The 18,040-nt window shown below is 38.7% G+C and overlaps 1 protein-coding gene across 1 annotated transcript in view; it reads left to right on the plus strand.

Annotated features, from left to right (window-relative positions):
• MMRN1 (multimerin 1) overlaps positions 1-18,040 on the plus strand; it is a 40,517-nt gene that overhangs the window by 10,341 nt on the left and 12,136 nt on the right. The window contains exons 2-5 of the mRNA XM_069013049.1: positions 3,084-3,203; positions 5,435-5,541; positions 10,827-10,925; positions 15,177-15,350. Of these exons, the coding sequence (XP_068869150.1) occupies positions 3,084-3,203; positions 5,435-5,541; positions 10,827-10,925; positions 15,177-15,350 (500 nt within the window). The remainder of the gene's footprint in view (positions 1-3,083; positions 3,204-5,434; positions 5,542-10,826; positions 10,926-15,176; positions 15,351-18,040) is intronic.

Genomic DNA, 18,040 nt, shown 5'->3' on the forward strand with positions numbered 1-18,040 from the left:
CAAGGGCCACAAGTGTCCTGCTGTGTCTGGTTCACACTGGACTCTTGGCAAGAGAAGGTGCTTGTCCTCTCTTGCTGCAGCAGAAGTGTGCCAGAAGAGATGCAGCTACAGGCTCTCTCTCTCTGGCTTACTGCTGCTGGCATTTAACTCAAATATCATTATTACCTGCCAGTCTCTGTGGTACACGAGACTGTGAAGGGCCCGCATGCCCCACCCGGAGGGGTGGGTAAGTAACTTCACCGTTCTTCTGCAAAACTTGTAGGACTTAAATTTCCTCTTGTTTTTGCCAATTTTATGTGTCTTGAACTTGCATATAGTTGCTCCTGACTTTCCCAGAGGAAGTGAGTGGAGTACCTAATCTTTATGCTCATGCTTGATAGCTGCATTTAGCTTTTAGCAAATATTTATTCATGGAGTCTCTAATTAATACACAGAGATAAAAGGCAGTAACTAAAGGAGTGAGAAAATAAAGGAATTTTAAAAAGCACAGCTTTTTTATACCTTAACAAGAAGAAATACTGTCTTACTGAAAACTCTCAAGGAAGTGGAGAATGAGTGAGCAAAATCAGATCAAAGGCACTCAATAAAAGCCCATTTTATAGGAAGCACATTATTCCTCAAACAAATAATGTGTGTTGTGAAAGGGAGCACAGCAATATTGGCAGTAGAGATATTGTGAGGTTCAATCTGTTGGTTTTAGCATCTTTATAGCTTAGCCTGCTTTTTTCTCAGGAATCATTTTGCTAGTACAGCCCTACTGAGCTTATTGTGCATACACTTGTAGGATCTCAGTAGACAAAAGCAATCACTTAAGGATAGATGCTGATACTGTTTTGTGTTTTGTGCTGTTGTTCATGTTTGAAGCAGTGTAAATCTGTATTAATGCCACTTAAGTAAATGGAACTAATCTGGTCTTAATTATATTTTGATTTCCACTGTAAGGAGCCCATAGCAAGATACTGGTTTCTGGGGTAAATAACCCTTACTGAATCATGAAACATGAACAGAACTACTACAACTGGCAGAAAATGTTATCAGCAAAACACAACACAGAAAGATGAACTTTAAGTTTTCATACGCAAATATTTTTTGGAAGTACTTGCAGCTCTACCAGTCCTTCAACTGAAACAGTGTCTAGTCACTAACTTGCCAACTCAAAAATTAAATATGTTTCAGCATGGACAAGGCAATAACATATGATCCTGAGAAAGGCTGTGCTAAGTTAAGGATGAAAGAAAAAAGTCAGTTCTAGGCCAAATAGACATTTGTTCCACCAGCAGAAAAGCAATAGTACTTTCTTCAGGATGCCTTCCTGTCTGCAGCTAGGAGACTTCCTGAGACAGAGGTTATAGTGGCAATGATTTTTTTAAAAAACCAAACTGATAATACCCATTATGGCATGTTTTTTCATGAAATAATTTTACTGCCTTTTTAAATCTGTTTTGACTTCCAAATTTGGCACAGTCTATAGCTATGGAAATGCTGCCCTGGTCTTTGGTTTTAAACCAGTTTTGTTGCCTATTTATCATAACAAGACTAAGTGAATAATGAATGTCGTGACTTCTTATCCCTTCTGCTTTTCTTCTATTTGTATCTTGGGGGGTTTTGCACCTCTCTTTAGGTATAGGACCAAACCTGAATTCTCTATTCAAACTGGCTATTTACTTGTATACAGCAACAGAGAGTTGATGTACTGAAACAGTGGTGATTCCTGTTTGTTCTTTAGTCCTTCCCTGATAATGTCAAGTATTTGATTACCTAGCTTCGTTAATGCAAAACAAGAAATTGGCCTATTCAGAGAGCCATTAACAATGACTCCAAGATTATTTTTTCCACTGATGAAATCTACTGTACATAGTGATACTATCTCTATAAGCCTGTCTTTGTGACTGATTCTGCATTACAAGACCCTTTTCTGACACCTACTTAATTAGACATTCAGTATCATAAGACTTCTGCAATTCTTCAAGTTCAGCTTTGTTTACTACACAAAATGATTTTGTATAATTCTGTATAACCCTGCCATCCCCCTATTTACTGACTTCCCCCCTAGTTAGTGAATATAGTGCCTATTACAGATTAATGTGGGATTGTGTTGATAAAGTGCTTCTTGAGAAAGCAAACTAGTCTTTCATCTTTCTGATTTAATGCCTTATTTGTCTGTAACAGAATCTATTTTCTTACTATGTGATAGATTGCTTCCCCCCCAATATCTTTTGTTGAGAGACCTTGCCAAAAGCCTCTGAAAATCACACCCTTATCTACCTGCTTCTGATTCAAGGAATACCAATAGATCTATGTGGTGTAATTTCCCTGTATTAATCTGTCCTGAGCCATTATTTAGATTATAATTTTGACTTAATTCTATTCTCTACTGTAGCAAAGTTCCAAAATCTGATTTACCAGTTTGCATTTTCTTAGAAACCTTTAAAAAAAACCCAGCAAACCTGCTCTTGCATGCCCCAGCCCCCTGGGCTGCAGTGATCTAGAGTTTGATCATTTTGTATGTGACTGCCTTCTCTGGATGGGCATCCAGAGGCACAGGCAAGTGTGGAGCCCTGCTGTGTATTTGCTGTGTGTGGCTTTAACCTCACAGTGCACTGGAAAACAAAGTCAACCTGGACTCACAGTATTGCTGGGGAAAGTGAGAAGCATTAGAAATGGCTGTCCATGAAGTGAAAGCTGTGGATGATTAAAAACATTACTAAACAATCCTCTGAATTCTGGATAAACAGTTTCTGTAGTCTGAAATGTAGGTGTACTTTAAGACCTGTCATTACTGAAGTCTAGAAGAGCTTCTTTGTACTTGGATCTCCACAGACATTTACAAATTAAAATTTAGATTTGCAGTATGAATGTATGTAGAGATGGAGAAATTATCATCTGTTTTCTTTGCTGAAGCACAAAGACCAAGTTATTGCCCAAGACAACATTGGCAGTTGGAGAGAAACAAACGTAATTTTCATAACTTACTCCTGTTTGTGATTTATGGGTGCAACTTTCACATTTAAGTATCATATATTATCATATAGTGGAAAATGTTGTTTGTACTTTTAATCATATTTACCTTCTCTATCTTACAGAAACTGGTGTGCTTATGTCCATACCAGACTTGTACCTACAGTTGTGGTGGACAACCTGGAAACCTTCTCATCAGGCAGAGCAAAGCCTTGCACTTGGCACATTGGATCCTGTGCTCAGAGGTACTGAGAGCTGGGAAGAAAGAGGACTTGCAAGTACTTTAATTACCATCCAATGCACAGTTAATGTGACTATAACTTTAAAAATTAAAAGGGAAACAGGAAAGAGCAGCTTAGCATGTCTCCAGGGCTCATCATCACATGACCCTATAGCATATAGAAAAGCTCATGGCCTGTTCCTATAGCAAGTCTAAGTGCTTGTGACTGGGCATGTCCTCACTCTGGCACCCTCCCATCAGTTCAAAGTCTTGGAGTCAAAGAGAGATGCACAAGTACAAAGGTTTAAAACACGTGCATGGAAGAAAATCCTTTCTGTGCAATTTTCCAAGCCTGTGCTCTGTTGGAGCAAAAGGCTTCCCCTGAAAGGCACAAATATTTTTGTTCTTATCTCTCTGCTGAGTGCTTATTTCTGGCACAGCTTTGGTCAGGCAGTGAACCTAGACAAGTAATTGGCCTGGATGGAACTTGTAAATAATACCTCTGTTAAACATATTCAGATTGTCCTTTGTGGTTTGGGTGCCTCCTTGTATTCTCCAAATGTTAGATTTCAGTCAGAAGTGAAATTGGAATTTAATGCATGAATTTGGAAAATGGCAAACTGAAACAGCACCAACAAAAATATTACAATCTCCAGATTGTAATGTATTTTTCCCTTGACAAATTTCAGAAGCCTCTTAGAAGTCAGTTTGACTGTTCTGAGAATTGTCCTCTAGGTGGTATGGCAGAACACGCTTAAAGCTTTGAGTTGAAAGTGGGAATAGAGCTTCCTTAGCATTTGGTGACTCTGAAATGCAGTCGATTGCATTGCAAAGCTGTGGAGCGGACCCTGTGGTTGAAATGTTGCCAGCTGTGTTATTTTGTTTTGGTTTTTTCCTAATTCAATCACTTTAGGTCCTTGTGCTGCTTGTATAAATAAAGCTCTACTATATAAATTTCTGGGACTCATTTACATGATTTTTTTTTAAATGTGGATTATTTTTGAAGTAGCTATTCCTGATTAACTCCTTTCATGGACACTTCATTTTTGTGAGTGGTTTTAGGAATGGATTATGCTAATGCAGAATGAGGTGTTTTTATCATAAGACCATCCATACAGCAAAATAACTGAGAACACTCTTGAATTAAGATCACCTTAAATTTTATTGATTTCTTGCTGCTGAAAAAGCCACTTCTTAGAGCCAAAGCTGGTTGGGAACACATGCAAAGCTCCTGCCAGTTGCTATGAGAATTTTATTATATATAATATTGCATCCCTTGCGAAGGGCTGACAAGATTAATTGGGGTGTAAAATATGGTGGCATTTTTTAATGCGTTGGGAGGATAATTTTTGATCTGACAGCCTTTTTCTCTTTTTCTGGAGTGATTTATACGGGGATTGTGTACAAAACAATTCAGTAACTGTTTTATCATCGTATTTTCTGAGATTTTAGGTGTTCTTCATGTTAGTGTTAACAACTAGCAGCACTGTGTGATATTGTTTTTATTTGAACTTTGTATTTAACATCTTAAAAGAGCAAGGAGACTTGCTGTAGTTTATTCTGTATGCCCTACTGCAGCACGTTTGTTCTAAACTGACTTCTCTGTGAAGTTAAGAAACCTGGGAGAAGTGATGTGGGTAGCCAGGACATGCAGAATGTGTTGGAACACAAACAAAATTGCTGCTGCCTCTGCAGTTGTGTACTGTAACAGTGGTAACTGAGGCCTCACAATTACACAGCCATGCCCTCCTTTCCCTGAAGTCCAGAGTGGAATTTTTCACACTTTATTGGATTAATGTTTCTATAATCTTGTTTAAAATAATCAGAAGGGAAGGTTTCCAGTGTGCATTAAATGTGTGCTGATGTGGCATAAATTTATTGTGAATGCATTTTTCCACCAATTTCAAAGAAAAGGGGCATATGACTATTGTAGTTTGTACTTTGTTCAATGAGGTAGTTATTAATTGTAATGTCTTCCATAAAAAATTGCAGTATTTGAATCCTGAATAAGATATTCGGGGAAGAAATCTAAATAGACATCAGGTTTCTTTAAAATTCATGCAGGTGATCTGAAGGTTGCAATATTAAAGATCTGATTGCTAATGAAACACCAAACCCTGGTTAAAATTCAGTTTGAATTTCAAGCTGTAATGAAAGGATAAATATGACAAGTGGGATAATGCACTGTAGTTATGCAGGTATCTTACAGCTCCTCTTTGGTTACCTAAAATAGGTTTAAATGCTCTCATTTCACAGGTCCCAGACAACAACACACCAGGCCTATAGAATCAAACATAAAATAGTGACATCCCTGGAGTGGAAGTGCTGTCCTGGGTACAGGGGGCAGAACTGCCAACCCAAAGGTGAGTAGAATTGTAAGGATTTGAAACTATTCAGCAAAAGAAAACAATGAGCTGTGATTTGTGAGCAAATGGCTCTGTTGAAAACCAATACAGTCCTTTCCATTAATTTAAAACCAGGAAAAATGTACAGTAAACTAAAATGCTTTGGGATGTTGATGCTTCCCTGCATGTGAATTTTCAGAGTGGCTAAGCAAAATGTCCTTTCTTCTCTTCCACTCTAAATAAAGCTCATAAGATCTCCAGCCTTATTTCATTTTGCTAAAATACGGAGTTTGCATTCAGTGCGTCTACATTTTGACCTTTTAAGTTATTGAGTATTGCATTGCTGGGGATATTAAATCCAGGTCCTCTATTGAATATTTGCTGTAATATTCCTCTACAACACTGTTACTCTTTTGCCTTTCAGTTTCAGGCTCTAAGAATATATTTTGTTTGTGATAAAATAATGCATCAACTTTTTTTACTTCTCTGAATTTTGTAGGTCTTCTGTTGTTCATTTCAACAGTAACTGAATTTTTCTAGGTATTACACATGATCCCTGTGTAACTGTGCCCTTTTTGACAGAATAGCCTTTTACCTCTGCCCTGGTGATCAAACATGTAGCATCATATTGTAGTTTTACATCTGTATAACAGCTATTTCTTTGCTGCTGGCCTTAAGCAAGCAGCCTTTGAAAAATTAGATATGGCATCAGCATACATGTTTTAAATGAATGAATATTGCAAGAAAGGCCATTAGGTGTGATAGGGAGTTCAATCAGCAGCGTAAGGCTGATTAAAAAAAGGGCTGTGATTAAAAATTAATGTAGAGGAATGAAGAGAAATCACTGTTGTTCACATCCACGAGGGAAATTTCAGTGCTGAAGGGCCAGAACCTTGGCAGGCTCCAAGTTCTCCTCTGCACAGCAGAGTGTATAGAGACAGTTATTAACACAGGACATGGTCAGGCAGAAAGGCTGTCCAGTGAGCATGGATCAAGTGTTGTAAAGGTTTCCTTTCAGAAAAAAAAGCAAACATTAGCAAAAATAGATTAAAAAAAAAATGTAAAGGGTAGCATTGAAGGGGAAGGTCACAGTTGACAAAATTGAAATGGCATCAAAATAACAGGGAAACATTGACCAGGAAGAAAAGCTGTACAACTCAATTTGTAGTGGCATCTGTGTAAAAAATAAGAATAAAGGAAAGTGCTGTGAAGTGTTACAGGAGTGGGTGTTATATCCCCTGGGTTCTGTTTTCAAACCTCTTCTGGCTTGCTGAATAACTTTGGGAAGCCACTTATAATCTGCATAACCAAGTTTACCCAGCTAGAAAATTGAGATGACACTTATCTCACAGGGGCACTGGGATATTTAATTAATTAATGCTTGTAGAACTGCTTAAAGAGATTGGGATGAAAGGTGTTATGTCAGAGAAGCTTTTCTTCCCTGCTTCTGGAATCCTGCCTCCCATGAGGAGCAGACCACCAGCACAAGCCCTGCCTGTATTATTCAATTCCCATGAAGGGACGTCGGCTAATGAACTTGAACAGTTGGGAGCCTGATAGCCTTGTCTTCCTGTGCTCTGCAACAGCAGGGGAGAGATGCTGAAAGTGCTGAGTGGGGCTCTCCGAGTCACTGAGCCTCCCACTTGGCCCCTCTGTTGTTCAACAGCAGAACTGTCACTGAAGGGTTTCTGTGCCGAGGGAACTGGGGTGTTCTGACAATCCTTTAGATCCTGCAAAGGCATTCTTAGTGTGATGTGGGTTGCTGGTAGAAAATGCTAATTTAAAATGCCTTCTGGTTTAACTTCTCTTTCAGACAGAGTGAAGTTATATGTAACTGTTTCAGTCTGATAGTCTAGGCAGAAGGAACCACCACCACCTGGTAGTTATTATTACACATCTGAGAGTCTTATTTGGTAGCCCTGTTGTAACTGCTTGATTACAGATGCTTCCCAAGGTACTGCAGTAGTGAGAGAGCAGGAAGTGATGTGTTCAGATTGCTGTTTCTAGCCTTACCTCCCTTGTGGCAATGCCTGACCAAATTGGCTATGACATGGATCCTATTCCAGCATGAACAATGCAATTTTGTAAGAAAAGTTTTAAGAACGAAAAAACGTAGACGTAATTTCTTTTAAGCCTAATGAGACAGCTCAATATGGACAATTCAACAATTAAAGCATCATCATTTTGACCTGGGAATACAAAAATGCTTAACTGGGAGCAAAACCACTAAAACAAAAGCACTTTTAAATTCTGAGTTGCAGACTTCATGGCATATCACTTTTACTAAACACAGCTTTATTTTAACTTTGCATGTGTAGTAATGAAATCCGAGTTCCCTCACGCACATATGGCCCCTGAACACCAAATTATATGGTTTAGAGGCAGCCGCCGTCTCTGCCACAGCCACTGTCAGCACAGAATTCCCTGGCGTGGCAGTGATGTCATTTCTCCAGCAGATGGCCGTGCAATGTCCCATCCTCTGCGTGGGGTGAGCGGCACACACAAAAGGTGGCAATTCGTGTTGAAACACAGGGAACGGGAGGAAACTACCTAACCCCCCCTCCGGGAAACCCCTTCAGCTGCTCCTGCTTCATCAAAGATATAGTGAGTGAAAAAGACCCAATCTCCATTTTTTAAATATTCCCTGAAATGATTTTGAATGCTGTGTTTAAAAATACATGGGACAATAAATTATACATCTAGGCCAATATATTGGATGATAGACATCTAATGTTACCTTTCTATGTGCATTACCTGTTTTTCCTGATACAACTGGAAGAACTCATTGCTCAGGATTTTGTATTTCTGCTTTTTTTGTTGTTTGTTTTGTTTGTGCTGCTTTGTTTTTGAGAATGGCACCTTTAGGGTGGGTCTAGCTGTCTGATTTAAATTTCATTTTTTTTTTTTTTTTTTTAGTTTAAAGTGAGAATGGCATAGCTAATTTTTTAAAGGTCTCAAATGTGAGTCATTTGATGGCTATTTCTACCCTAAACAGTATGTGTATTAGATTTTCAGTCTGGTGCTCCCATCACACCTGCTGTTATCCAGCATTTACGATGGGAAATCTCAGCTGTGGGAATAAGGGACAAGTAGATGTAATCACCATATGATGTTTTGGAGTGATTCCTTTGGAAAAGGTCTGAGCTATGCTGAAAGAATGATGTAGGAGAAGCTATATCACTAGTGACTCCTCTGAATTTGTTTCACAAATGAAAAGCCTGAATTTCTAATGGTACTTGCAAAGTACCTTTCCTATACTGCAATGAAATTTAGTAAGTGTACAATATGTGACTATCTGTGGGTGAGGTTTGTGTGTGTGTGTGTGTGTGTGTGTGTGCATTGCTGGCTCCAGTCCTTGCTGCTGTCAGAGGCAGTGCAGTGCAGTTTGGGCTTGCTTCATGGATGGTTTGCTCTGACAGAGATGCTATGTCCTGGGTCTTGCAGCCATCACGTTACCTGAGCAGTTTTAAAGCACTGGTAAAACAAGCACACAGGGATAAATATATATCCTTAAAACTTTAAAAGTGAATAAAATTGTAAGATTTTGGGTATTCCAGGACGTGGAGCTGTGAGTGGGGCAGTTGATTTATCAGGGAGGATGAAAGATAAGGTGGATAATATATATTAAAAAAAAAGTGGTGTCTATAGCACCAAGAGCGTCAGTGAATGCATTTAGAGTAACAGAAAGATCAGTAAATGAAAGAATAAAAGGACATCGATCAGCTGGTCATTACCACAGGCAAGTAACCTACTCCCTTGTCACAGATTGTATCATCATGTCACCACCTGATAAATCCTGTGTAATGACATGGGCTGAATGCAAGAGTTTAGCTTCTGTCAGTAACCTTGACACAGAAAGATAACAGAAACTGTTGAAATTATAACTATTTGAGGATTTTGTATTTCTTATCAGCCAATTTCAATAGATTCTATCAAACTGTTGGTCCATATGTTAATTTCCTCTGAGTTCCTATCCTAATTTTACAACACCCTTTATTCACAACATAAAACACCTTATATCCTTCTAATTGCAGTCTATTTATCTTCAAATGAACTATGTGAAACATGGAACTCCTTGATTCAGCATTTTAATCTGTTTCCTTGGAAACTTGTTATGGCTAAACTAGATTTTAATATTTGAACTGTAAAGTAATGTCACTCTACCCAAGTTATTCTGCTTGTACTGTACTAAAGACTGGAAATCACATTAGTGCCACATAAGTGGCATTCCTTAGATATGCTCCTCCTGGAGCATTGACTTCAAAATGTTTCATGAACTGAGCAAGTACACAAAAATTGCTATAAATTTACACTAGCAAATTTATTACCTAATTTATACATATTCTGGTTTGTTTTTTTTTTTTTAAATAATGAAATGAAAACAACACCATTAAGCCTAATGGCTAGGAAATGTATGTCAGGAATATGGAAATTTCAGTTCAGTTCCCAGCTATCTGATCAGTTCATTACTTTTTGTGAGTGCAGGCACTTAACTTTCTGGACCTCAGTTTCCCCAGCTAGGATATTGAATTAATAATGATGTTAGTCCAGCTGTTTGCAAACTGCTTTCAGATCTTTTGGGCTGAAACGTAAAATAAGAACAGATAATCCCATCTGCCATCACCAGAGAAAATATTTACAAAATTGACACCTTTGTGAAATCTTTTAATGTGTATACCAGTCATAAATCTCAGATGTATTTGTTGGAACTTAGAATTTGATTATGCTTTGAAATTGTTTTTATTTTTTAGGTGCTGCAAAAATGTAATATCACCATTGCCTTTAGTAGTAAGATTTCCATGGTTGAAGATCTGTGTAATCTGTAAAGAAAAACAAACAAACAAACAAAAACCCCACCAAACAAAACCAACCCTAAAAAACCAACCCAAAAATCAGTTTCAGCAAGCCTGGTTAATTTTGTAGCCATTAAAAAACCCTAATTAATTTTACAGCTGGCAAACGCTGTATTGTCTTTGTACTCCTGTTTTATATGGTTCTAAAGTATTTATGTAGAATTTTTAGCCTTGGGCATTTAAAAATTCTGTTCATCATAAAGCAAATTTTGACATTTTAATATTAACACCAGCCCATGCCAGTCTCAAGAAGTCTTTTATAAAGCCAGTCAACATCTTCAGCAATGTGGTCCCACACTGGACAAAGCAGGTAAGAGTCACTGCAGATGATTAGGCTTTGGTAAAGCTGGTACAGAGTAGAGACAGAAAACAATTGTTGTGGAATCATCCTGATTGTTGTGTTCTGTGGTTCGCTCACATCCTTTCCTTTCATTTTTCTCCCTTCTCTAGCTCCAGAGCAGCAATCACTTATACACAGCAACCAGGCTGAAAGCAGCAGAACTGTCAGTGAGAGGACACCAGGAGCTCTGCAGGACCCCAGTGGGACAGGTCAGTTTTTTTAAGAGTGCTCTCACTTCCACCCAGTCACTGACAATGGGATTCACTGAGATCACTGCAAAAACAACTTGAGGAAAATCTCTGTCCACTGAAGGGACCTGAATGCACTGTCAGCTTCTGGCAGTCATGGTTCACTGGTATGCTTTTCTGATAAAGATGGGCAGAAGATACTGGATTTAAATATACCAGCAGCTTAGAGTTTATAGAGTGTCTTGTGACTAATTTAAAACCAGGGAACTATTCTGTATAGAAATATTTAAACTATTATATTAGTGAATACAATACGTTAATTAACAGGAGAAAGCAAAGAAAATTAAACCAAAAAAAAAAAAGGCAAAAAGACCCAACCCAAATACAGGAGTAGTACAGACCAGCATTGCACACAGAAGAAAATGTAATGATGTTAATTGATTATGTGAATACGTAATTACTGTTATATATTTTCTTACAAAAATTGGTTCTTTATTCAAAAATCACAACAAGGATGTTTCAAGCCTTAACAAGGGCAGCTCAGGTGTGTTTTAAGCTACTATGTCTAGGATGATCAAATAGCTAAGAAACACAGTGACAGTTTACACATTTATACCACAGATACTTGAGAGTATTTCTTATTGCCCTATTCATTTGCTCATTACTGGGTTTACTTTAACCTATCTGGACCTTATGTTTTTGGAATATAATGTCAGTTTTGTCTCACAACAGTACGTACAGATGTGCTAGTTTGAAAACTAACCAGTGGGAGGCACCAAGTCAGAATAACAATTTAATGGAAATCAAAGAAAAGGAAAAGAAAGTAAAAGAAAACACTGACAGAGTCAAGATACAACCTGAGTCCCTGTTAGGCAGGGTGGTGGTAGCAGTCTGGTAGAATGGTGGCTGCAATCCTCTGAAGTGGTGATCCTGTAGTAGAAGGGGTCTGCTCTTCCTCAGAAAGTCCAGTGGTGGCTGTGTAGCTCCTGTCCTCTGGAAATCCAGTGGAAAGAGTGTCTCTGGTGTTCAGAGCCCCAGATTATATCCACGATGGGATGCTTGGTTCCTCCCTCTGGGTGGAGCATCTCACAATGGGGTAATGAGTCATGAGGCCAAGTGTTGATTAGGCTCATTAACAGAAGATAGTCCGGAGGGAGTTATCTCTGAGTCATGCAGCAGGACAATGATGGGCCATTAACAGCAAGATAGTCTGGGGGGAGGAGGCAAGGAAACACTGCCCCACCTGATTTCCACTGCTCATGAGGATGGTAATAGAATACACCTCAACCCAGGACAACAGACAATCTAGAATTGTAGGAGATGGTCAGTAACAAAAATGATTTATTCAAATAGAGATCTGTATCGAGAACCTATGTTAGATGACTGCTGCATGAAAATCTTCTCCACATCTTGGTCTCTAGCTGCTGGCAGCTTTGCTCTGGGAGAAATCCTGTGCTGTTTGCCATTTTGGGAGGTAGCACGCCACTGTTGGCCACATGCAACTGGACACGAACAGTGGCCATTTTCCATGAGGAAAAAAGCTCAGTCCCTCAGTGTCTCGGGGTCAGGTCAGAGGTGTGGCATCTGGAGCTCCAAGAGCAGCCAGAGTCCTAGTTGTTGGCAGCTTTGGTCTGGAAGCAATCCTGCAACATTCACAATTTTTGGAGTTGGTGTGCAACTGTGGGCACAGGCGCCTGGTCTCAAACAGTGGTCCTTTTCCACTGGAAAAATGTTAGTTTTCATGGTGAAGAGCCAAAAATGGCCAGGATGTGAAGGATATTTTAAATTCCTTGAACTTTCTTACTACCTCCCTGTTCTTTTCAATCTATTGATGCTTCAGTTATGTTTGTCTACACTGGCTTTTTGTATAACCATCTGCTGTTCCGTACTGTGGTGTTGTTGTCACCTATTGGCCTATATCCAGAAACATTTAAATGAAGTAAATAAATGAGGCAGGCTATGTTCTCAGGTCTGTGTTTTGCAGTTTTCAATATACTCTTCTGGGCTGTAATGCATGCTGAGAGAACAGGACATCAGAATTAAGATTGCTGCTGATTTTTATGGAGATTTTACATGTGTATGTGCTTGTATGTGTTTTATTTTAAATCTTAATAGATAGAAAAAGAGAGGGATAGATTGAATCTGGCATGGAGATATAGAAAGGTATTTTCAAAAGGGAGTTAGGCTGTTTCCCCTTGGTGATAATGTACGAGCAATCAAGTCTCCCAGGGCTGGAGGGAGGAGGATGTTTAGTAAAGCAGACAGGGCCTATTATGAAAAAGTGAACTTGATCGATAGAGCACTGAGACGTGCCACTTCTGTTAGTAGAATTATGCTCTGAGAAATAAATCTGGAATTGGAATCTCTAACCTTCATATTAATTGCTTTTCAGTTATTTTTAAATCAAATTGGGTCAGTCTAGAAAGAGAGAGATACCTGTTTTGGCTGTCAACCCTGCAAACATGGCCTGTGGCCAGGACTGACTGCCCTGGTCTGGCATTCCATCAGCACCTGCTCTATAAGCCAGATTCTGCTTCCAGCTGCCACTATGCAGCCATGCCACTTTCAGGCATAAAACCTCACTTTCAGGTTCATCTAACTTCTCTTCTTCCATCAGTGGGAAATGATAGAAACCAAGATTAAAAAAGCATTGCACCCTGCAGGTTAGTTATCAGTTTGGGTGACCATGCATGAGCCACTTATGAATTCAAATCCCTTTCTCATAGTAATAATTCTACCAGAAGCAGGAGTGTCCAGGCCTGTTTGTCTCTCACAAAGCTGTATTATGAAGACAAAGGTCTATCAATGTCCTGTCTTTGCAGTGCCAGTCAGAAGAATTGCCAGAGTCCAAGCTAGATGGTTGAGTTAGAAACTATTTATTATCTGTATAAGTAGATACCTTGGGCAGAGAACACAGTTGGAGATCCTAACATCCTAACCTAAAAGAGCCTTATTCTCCAGGCTCTTCCAATTCTGGCCTTTACAACCAACATACCTCTGCAGGAGAGCATTTTCATGGGTGTTGGCCTGCTTCATCTGTGCTGATGGGGTGCATTTAGCTCTTTTTCTGGGTTTTCCCATATGCTACCAGGTTAGATAAGACACATGTATTTTTTACATACTAGAATTTACATACTAGAATACAAGTCATCAGAAGAATATGCCCTTTAGCATATAACTTGGGGTGTTTTGGAGCCTTTAGACCCCTGTAGTTAGACACGATTTCTGATTAGAACTGTTTGCTGCCACAGGAATAGACACTGATGCTGTGATGAAAAGTGACAAAGGATCAATAGCAATACTGTAAACTTACACTAATAAATATGTGTGTGCAATGCTAAAGAATCTCTTCCACAGCAGTTTATTAAGTCATAGTATACATAGCTCAGATCATTTGGGGTAATATATCCTATGTCAAACATAGGCCATTTGGGCTGAATTGTTGGAGATTTTCTAGCTTTGCTTACAGGAGTTCAAATATCTAATTTTATCACCATCTTCTGAAAATCCCAGACTAAGTTTGGTACCTGTCATCCATCAAACTCAGACAGCTGGCTGAAGTCGTGTGGGGTCTTAATTTTCAGCATCAAGGCGTTCTTCACCATTCCCTATCTTAAAAGCATCCTTCGAGGCCTTTTTATTCCTGAAGAGACTACAGGCGTCAGCAACAATTCGGGCAGGTTTTAAAATAAACCTGACTTTGTAGGTTGAGCTTCTATTTTTAATGACAGACTAGTCATTATTGCAAAGTAGTTTATCTATTAGCTGTTTTTCTGCCATGCTTCTGCGTTGAACAAGTCTTTATTTTGACCTAAACAATGGAAAGATGTGTTCCTTCAGACACAAGCCTTGCAAATTCATGAAGTTGTGTTATAAATGGTAAGTAAAAATGAATGCTTTTGTGATTGTGTTAAAGGAGATTGACTAAATGAGAGTTAACTGAGTACCCTGTAGGGTGCTACATGGAGGAAGAATGGCATTATGCTGATTAAAATATGCTAACCATTCAGAATACCCTTGCAGAATCATAAATACTTTATAATGGATACATATGCTTCAGTAATTAGTAACTAGTGTGCTGCTGAATCTCACTAATAAATGATACATGACAAAAATCAAGATGGTTCACTCAAAACTAAAAATTCAGAAACTTTTCACCCCACTTTTAGCTAATGTCTCTCAAGTCAATTATACCTTCCTTTTTTTAAATTCCCTGGACAATGTTTTAACACTACTTGTTGGGTTTTTTTCTTATTTTGTTCCCCAACCAAGCACTTTTTCAAAAAATGAATGAGAAGATTAGCAGTCAGGAGATGAAACTGACTTTTCTACAGAAGAAGGTTGACAGCATTGCTGCTGCAATGAATGATGTGAGCAAGATGCTTTCTTCTCTGGAAGGCAAAATCAATGAAGATAAGGGCAGAGACTTCCAGTCTTTTCTAAAAGGTAAGAAAAATAAATTAATGTAATCACTCACCCTGTTAGAGGTGCCAGGGAAAAAAAAGCTAAAAACCTTCATAGACTGTCCTATTCTATCACTCAACACTTGTAGGGAGAACTGATTTTTTAAATTTCATTTCATAAGAGAGGAATTTATTTATTTCAATGTTCGCTATGGTGTCTTTCATAGTGACAAAAGATTTATATTCTTGGATACTTCATCATCTACATGGTAACTTAAGCCACTAGCAAGGCATTTTAATTTACTTAGAGCTTCTGCAAATATTCTTATCTCTGTTTTTGTTTATCTGGCAGCCACTGAAGGATGCAGTATTTGCTTTGCTACCAAGTCTAACTAATATGCTTTGATACGTAATTCACACATGCAGGGCAAACTATTAGGAATTCTGTGGTGGTTGTATTTATAACACAGCAAACATTCTGCAGAATAATTTGTCCCTGATTATATTAGGCTATCTTTGATAAACATGATCAGTATATGAGAAAGACTCAGCTAGAGATCAGGAGCTTGGGCAGATCCTCACCCGCAGAATTATGCATGCGTTCTTTGTGAATCCTGAAGCAAGACCTGTGTGTTACACAGCTACAAGTGCTGCTTAACAAACAGATTCAAACTGAAACTTTCATTTCCTCAATGTGCATTATTTTTCTCATTTTTCTGGAATTTTCCCTAAACCATATTTTACACTTAAGAATCCAGAGGACTGTTTAGAAATAGAGCAGAGGTTCTGGAGTGCCTTACATTGAGATAAAACTGAATGAAACAATAAGTGGTTTTGCATCTCCCTCAAAGTTGGATCCCATTTCTTGTGTTTTCAGTCCTCTGTCTCCTGAGCTGCTCCTGCACATGCTGGATGGCTCTCTTGTATGCAAGTTTATTCCATCTCTTGATCGGTGACCCACTTTCACCTCTCCACATATTGCTAGATGGCATTCTTGACCTTTGGGTGCACATTTAATTTGTCTTTGAATATTTTCCATTTCCCTTCTGCTTTGTCCTCATTCTTTTTTGTATATTCCACTCATTCTAGCTGTCATTTTCTTGCTAGTCTAAGAGGTGTTTTTCTGCATCCTGTGTTTCTGCTTCTGCATTCCCTACCTGTACTTCAGGGTCTAAGTCTTTATTACAATGTCCTGTTCAAATCTCCCCTTTCTTTGAAAATTTGCTTCAAGCCTTTATTGTTTTTACCTGGAATGTTTTACATTATACCTGCTTAAAAAAAATCTCCAGCTGATGTCCTCTTTTTTGATTTATCTTCCCAATCTGTCTCCTAATCAAGTAGCTCCAATGAACAAGATGCTATCAACTACATTCCTTGGCTCTAATTATGAGCATTCCAGTACAGGTTATTATTGACTTGTACATAGGTAAACAGCGGGAACGAGGAAAGGAGGGGAGAAAGAAAAGGTTAGTGTGTCTGTTGGCTTGTGTTTGTAATGACAAATGGCAACTGCAGTTTCTGTCCAGGAAATATTTGAGTTGCACTCAAATGCATAAACAGCATCCTAAAGTAGCAGGACCTGGAAGGAGCTTCCATGCTGTCCTGTAACTTTGTACACAGGTGCAGCACAGGCACATCAGACTGGCTAAAATTTGCTCTTAGAAGCTCTCCTGAAGCAAACCACAGCTTTCCCCAGTATGGCTTTGCCATCCTGAAGCAAAGTGCTATCCAAGCACAGTTAGGTCTATAGTTGGTTCATGTTATACATTTTCCTTCTTCACCTACTTTTCCATTTTCTTCTTGGGGTGCCCAGGTCCTTTGCTCCATACATCACTTTTTTTCTTATCACAGCAATTAAAATGTTCTGCCCTGCTTTGTATCAGGGTTTCTTAGGAGTGAGGACTGATTCTATGACCAAGCAATTCAATAGAGTTTGCAAAGTCTTTAACTCTTGGTTTCATCTGTGACTTTGGTGACACAAATGTCATTTGTTCATAGAGGGCAACACTCACTGGAGTAACTGATATGCTCCTCTAATTTTGTTAGTGAAACCTGTTGTGCATTTTAAAAATTGCTTTCAGTACTCAGGCAGCTGTTCTGGTTTTTTACTTAGGGAAAATAATTTTGTGCTCTCTTTTTAATTTAAGAAACTCTGCTTACTTCCTGCTATTCTTTTCTTCCTCCTTTAACTCCGTGTTTAATGCACACCTTTCCTCTTCATTATTAAAATGTACACTCCTTTAAAAATGAACTCAATAATGGAGTGTTAATCACTTCCAAGTCAGAAATGTCATTTACAGCTGCATATATAACCTCAATTCAGTCTCCTGTGTACATACATTTATTTTGCACATTATTCTTCAAATAATTGAAACTGCAAAGCGAGTATATGTTGACACAGAGTAATTACACCCTTTGGTTTTCAGCCAGGAAGCTAAAATTAAAATTTATATCTCATAAAAAGTGCAAGACATCTTTAACTTTCACAGGTAGTTTGGACCTTTCTATTTCAAAATGAGCAATGGAGAAATTGAGTTACATCCATGAATGCACACATGTATTCTTAGCTCAAGCCTTACAGTATACCCAGTTGTCACCTACAACACAAGTTTGGGTTAGGTCTTTGTGTGGATAACTGTGCTCCCACAGTCCCTGCCTAGCTGTCTTAGCCAGCAAGCAGCAGGGAGAGAAACCCAAAGCTGTCTCGTTTATCAGGCTCCACACTCCCTTGGT

This window comes from Aphelocoma coerulescens, chromosome 4 (genome assembly GCF_041296385.1).
Source record: "Aphelocoma coerulescens isolate FSJ_1873_10779 chromosome 4, UR_Acoe_1.0, whole genome shotgun sequence".
In the NCBI taxonomy this organism is placed as follows: Eukaryota; Metazoa; Chordata; class Aves; order Passeriformes; family Corvidae; genus Aphelocoma; species Aphelocoma coerulescens.